This window comes from Entelurus aequoreus, linkage group LG22 (genome assembly GCF_033978785.1).
Source record: "Entelurus aequoreus isolate RoL-2023_Sb linkage group LG22, RoL_Eaeq_v1.1, whole genome shotgun sequence".
Classification (NCBI taxonomy): domain Eukaryota; kingdom Metazoa; phylum Chordata; class Actinopteri; order Syngnathiformes; family Syngnathidae; genus Entelurus; species Entelurus aequoreus.
In genome coordinates this window covers 2,169,174-2,174,173 of record NC_084752.1, presented here as the reverse complement: position 1 = coordinate 2,174,173, position 5,000 = coordinate 2,169,174, and the positions used below count along the sequence as shown (strand labels likewise).

At 38.0% G+C, this 5,000-nt stretch overlaps 2 protein-coding genes across 6 annotated transcripts in view; one reads left to right on the top strand and one right to left on the bottom strand.

The window, feature by feature from the left end:
- Positions 1–5,000, bottom strand: part of LOC133639945 (centlein-like) — a 771,455-nt gene that overhangs the window by 655,137 nt on the left and 111,318 nt on the right. The window lies entirely within an intron of this gene.
- The window catches only part of bnc2 (basonuclin zinc finger protein 2), a 586,671-nt gene that overhangs the window by 478,918 nt on the left and 102,753 nt on the right, over positions 1–5,000 (top strand). For all 3 annotated transcript variants that reach the window (XM_062033659.1, XM_062033660.1, XM_062033662.1), the window contains exon 4: positions 3,275–3,510. In XM_062033659.1, coding sequence (XP_061889643.1) covers positions 3,275–3,510 — 236 coding nt within the window. The remainder of the gene's footprint in view (positions 1–3,274; positions 3,511–5,000) is intronic.

The following is a 5,000-nucleotide window of genomic DNA, read 5'->3' as shown; positions in this document are numbered from 1 at the left end:
TATATACTACGCTAATTACACATCAAAACCCTGCGGCTTATAGTCGGGTGCGACTTATATATGGAGCAATCTGTATTTTCCCCTAAATTTAGCTGGTGCGGCTTATAGTCCGGAAATTACGGTACTTGGTACCATCATTTAATTTTTTCTGTATGCTGCTTTATTTAAAACTTGGAGTACTGTAGCCTTTATTTGATTTAAGTGACAGTATTATTCTTCTGTTTTGATGGTGGCTTTTATACTTGAGTACTTTGTACCATAATTTTATTTTTCCCGGTAGGCTGCTTTATATAAAAAGTTTATTTATTTGTAGTATTGGTATTCTATTTGACAATTGTTGCACTACTGCCATGTTGAGGCCTCACTTGAGAAAAAGCGCTATATAAATGTAATTCACTTCACTTCACTTCACTTGTTGATCTCTTGTCTTTTGGTAGCCTACCTCATGTTGATCTCTTGTCTTTTGGTAGCCTACCTCATGTTGATCTCTTGCTTTTTGGTAGCCTACCTCATGTTGATCTCTTGCTTTTTGGTAACCTACCTCATGTTGATCTCTTGTTTTTTGGTAACCTACCTCATGTTGATCTCTTGTTTTTTGGTAGCCTACCTCATGTTGATCTCTTGCTTTTTGGTAACCTACCTCATGTTGATCTCTTGTTTTTTGGTAGCCTACCTCATGTTGATCTCTTGCTTTTTGGTAGCCTACCTCATGTTGATCTCTTGTTTTTTGGTAACCTACCTCATGTTGATCTCTTGTTTTTTGGTAGCCTACCTCATGTTGATCTCTTGCTTTTTGGTAACCTACCTCATGTTGATCTCTTGTTTTTTGGTAACCTACCTCATGTTGATCTCATGTTTTTTGGTAACCTACCTCATGTTGATCTCTTGTCTTTTGGTAGCCTACCTCATGTTGATCTCTTGTTTTTTTGTTAGTACGTTTACAATAGTTTTTACATTTAAAGTTTTTTGTACGAAAAAAAAAATACTGGACAGTAACCATTGTACCCAAATAATGACCTGGTGCAGGCTGGTGCAAAAATAAATAAAAGCCTTGTGCAAATAATCGCCTGCTTCTTTTAAACGCCTGTCTCCAAAATCGATTTCGTGAAATAAACGCCCGGGCTACTATTTGGTAATAAACGGTACTTTAAAAAAGTAGTTTTCTACTTGTGAGTGTTGATGACACAACAGTTGATATTCTAGTTTCAAGCATGTTTTACTCAATATAGCTCATCAAATCTCAGCAACAAGCTGTAATATCTTACTGACATCATTTAGGAGCAAAACACTTAAAACAAGTAAAACACTAACATCAAATCTGCTTAGTGAGAAGAATTATCTTATCAGATAGAAAATAAGCAAATATCAGCCTTATTTGACATATTTCATCTTACTTAAATTGCAGTTTTTGCAGTGTAGAAATGCTCCTGATGTTATGTATGATTTTCACGTGTACGGCGTGTTTTCGATAACACTAAACCCAGCATAGATGACTGCGGGTCACACTGACCACACCTTAGGAGCTCCTCACGCAGGTGTGATAAAAACACACGCCCAGAAAGTACAAAGAGAAAAAGGAGGGGCGGAAGAAAGAAAAAAAAGGAAGGATAAGAGAAAACACCTGTTTGGCTCAGCCGAGCGGACCCTGGGCCCTTGGGTGAATCAACACAGGACTCCGGTGAATATTTCTCCCTGTGAAGTGTCTGTCAGGCGTCGTCTCCTGACTTCTCATTTTATGTCGGCATTGGCAGCCACTTTGACAAGCACTTCTTCATTTTTTAAAATTTTTATTGCCCTCGTGTCTGCCGGGCCAACGCATCGTTTGGCAGGTCCAGAAGCCTACAGCGTTAAGGAAGGAAGGAAGGAAGGAAGGAAGGAAGGAAGGAAGGAAGGAAGGAAGGAAGGAAGGATAGCGGGGTCAGAGACAAACCCGACCAGGTGTCACCTAGACGGGTAGGGGACAGGGGAGAGGGATGAAGAAAGAGGATAGTGGACCAGGTGTCCTGTGGACAGACACTAAGGTGCGCCCTTCTATATGCCAAGTTTTAAAACTTGTCATTATTGAAGGTGCACCTTATAAGGGTGCAGCCTTCAATGAATGCCAAGTTTTAAAAAGCATTTCATATGAAGGCTGCACCCATTATAAGGGCGCACCTTCTATAAAGAATGGCCAGTTTTAAAATAGGCCATTCTTTGAAGGTGCGCCTTATAATGCGGTGCGCCTTACATATGAACAATGTTTTAAAATAGGCCATTCATTGAAGGTGCACCTTATAATGCGGTGCGCCTTATATATGAACAAAGTTTTAAAATAGGCCATTCATTGAAGGTGCGCCTTATAATGCGGTGCGCCTTATATACGAACAAAGTTTTAAAATAGGCCATTCATTGAAGGTGCGCCTTATAATCCGGTGCGCCTTATAGTGCGGAAAATACGGTAGATTAATTATTCATTTTCTACCACTTGCCCTTAATAATGTATACAAAATAATAGGTCAGCCCTTTGAGACACTTGTGATTTAGGGCTATATAAATAAACATTGATTGATTGATAGATAAATGACACAATATGTTACTGCATATGTCAGCAGACTAGTTAGGAGCCTTTGTTTGCTTACTTACTACTAAAAGACAAGTTGTCTAGTATGTTCACTATTTTATTTAAGGACTTAACTGCAATAAGAAACATGTACCCTAAGATTTTTGTGTTAAAATTAAGCCAATAATGCCATTTTTTGTGGTCCCCTTTATTTAGAAGAGTACCAAAAAGTGTCGAAATAATTTTAGTACCGGTACCAAAATATTGGTATCGTTACAACACTAGTCCAGGGTGCACCGCTCCCAGTCTGTGGAACGCTCCCCCTGACCACCTGAGGGCACCACAGACTGTGGATACTTTTAAAAAAGGCTTAAAAACCCTTCTTTTTAAAAAAAAAGCCTTTTTTTAGATATATGAATACTAGTTTTAGCTATTTGGCTGTTCTATTTTTTTTTCTTTTTCTATTATCTTTTTATTTTTATCTTTTTTAATACACTGTAGCACTTTGAGGTTGTTTACTCAATGTAAAGTGCTTTTTACAAATAAAATCTATTATTATTATTACCCCGCCTTACGCCCGAGTGCAGCTGGGATAGGCTCCAGCACCCCCGCGACCCCGAGAGGGACAAGCGGTAGAAAATGGATGCGAGTCAAATTCTGTATTAGATGATATATGTATGATGTATTTATTGATATGGCGGCGTGACTTAATTGAATGTATTTGTTTGTGCGCAGCTCTGGACAAGCTCAGCACCCAGCACCTGTACCACCCCACCCAGGTGGAGATCGTGCAGTCCAACGTGGTGTTCGACATCAGCAGCCTGATGCTGTACGGAACCCAGGCGGTGCCGGTGCGGCTCAAGATCCTGCTGGACCGCCTCTTCTCCGTGCTCAAGCAGGAGGAGGTGCTGCACATCCTGCACGGCCTGGGCTGGACCCTGCGAGACTACGTCAGGGGCTACATACTGCAGGTCGGTGGAGGGCAATTTGCCAGCATTTTGGAAAGTGGCGGCGGCAAAAAGGCTGTTTTGTCAGCCCCGCACTTAGCTTAGACAATCAGGGGCCACTTTGGTCCCATCACTGGACAAACGCTCCAGAAAGCATGAAAAAAAGAAAGAAAAATAGAGGGGGGAAATGTCACGCCATCAAACCTTCTTCCTCTATAATTGCGCTAAAAGTTCTGCTGCTGAAACCCAAAGTGTTCCTGAATGAATTAGTGAGGAGAGAGTGAACATGTGGTTTTTCTGGGTGTGTGTGTGTGTTGTGTTCACATGTGCTTATCTGTATGCAAGTATGGCGCAGGATTCTAAGAGCATAAGTGGAACAGCATGGCCGGTTTGGGGGCGGGTGGGCGGAGGGGCGGGTGGGGGTGACGCTGTGTGTGCACGGAAACGGCTTCTGTGAATAAAAACACTTGCAGACTACTTAAGAACACACGCCGGTCAGCCACAATATTAGGTACACCGACAAAACCCAAAGACATCTAACACATACACACAAAAAAATAATTTTTCCTAAATTTAAGGGGGCATTCCTTTTAAATGTTTATTATTCTGGATGCTGTCATGCCGAGAGGTATTTCACATTTTTGACCATTTTTACTGGAGAGTGTGCAGGTGTACTAGTGGGTGTATAAAAATGAAAATATACGCCAAAAATTAATATACACACACACACGCGGATCAACAACTGACTAAAATTGGGGTTGTGTTGACTAATTTAAATGTCAACACATTTAAAACACAAAAGACAAACATAATTATTTGTTTTGTCTCCTGTTAATATAAATGAGTAAATAAAATATTATTATAATACATATTATAATTTGAAAAGGCATCTTAAAAAATCCATACATATTTTGAACAAATATATGTTTGCATGAAATATAAAACAAAATAAGCTTTTTGAATTTTATATTTCACCATAGCTTGTGTTTTTTTTGTTAATTTCCGATTCATATTTTCATTATCAGTGAAATAAAGAAAATAGAGCCGACATACATTGTCTTAAAAAGACTTTTGTTGATTGAAAAATACTTTTTCAGGTTATACAAAAAAAAAAAAATTGTATTTTTGTATTGAACTGTACCTATTGTTTTTAATTAATGTGTTGATTAATATTTTTTAAATTAAGTACATTTGAAAAATAAATATATATCAGATCTTCATTGTCTTAACAAAATAAACACATTTACATATTCTGGTATTTTCCAAATAACTGTGCATGGCATAAGAAAACTCTTGCATCATATTGTATCTGTATTTTATTTTGTCAATTAAACCCAAAATGTAGCAAATGTACACCATTGTAAAAAATGTCTTATGAATTTATTTATATATTTTGGCAATTTCTTAAATATGTTTGCATGAAATAAACAAAAACATCTGTTTTTACAATTGTATTGAATTTAATTTTTCTGGAATTTTGAATGTTCTGTTTTTTATATATATATATATATATA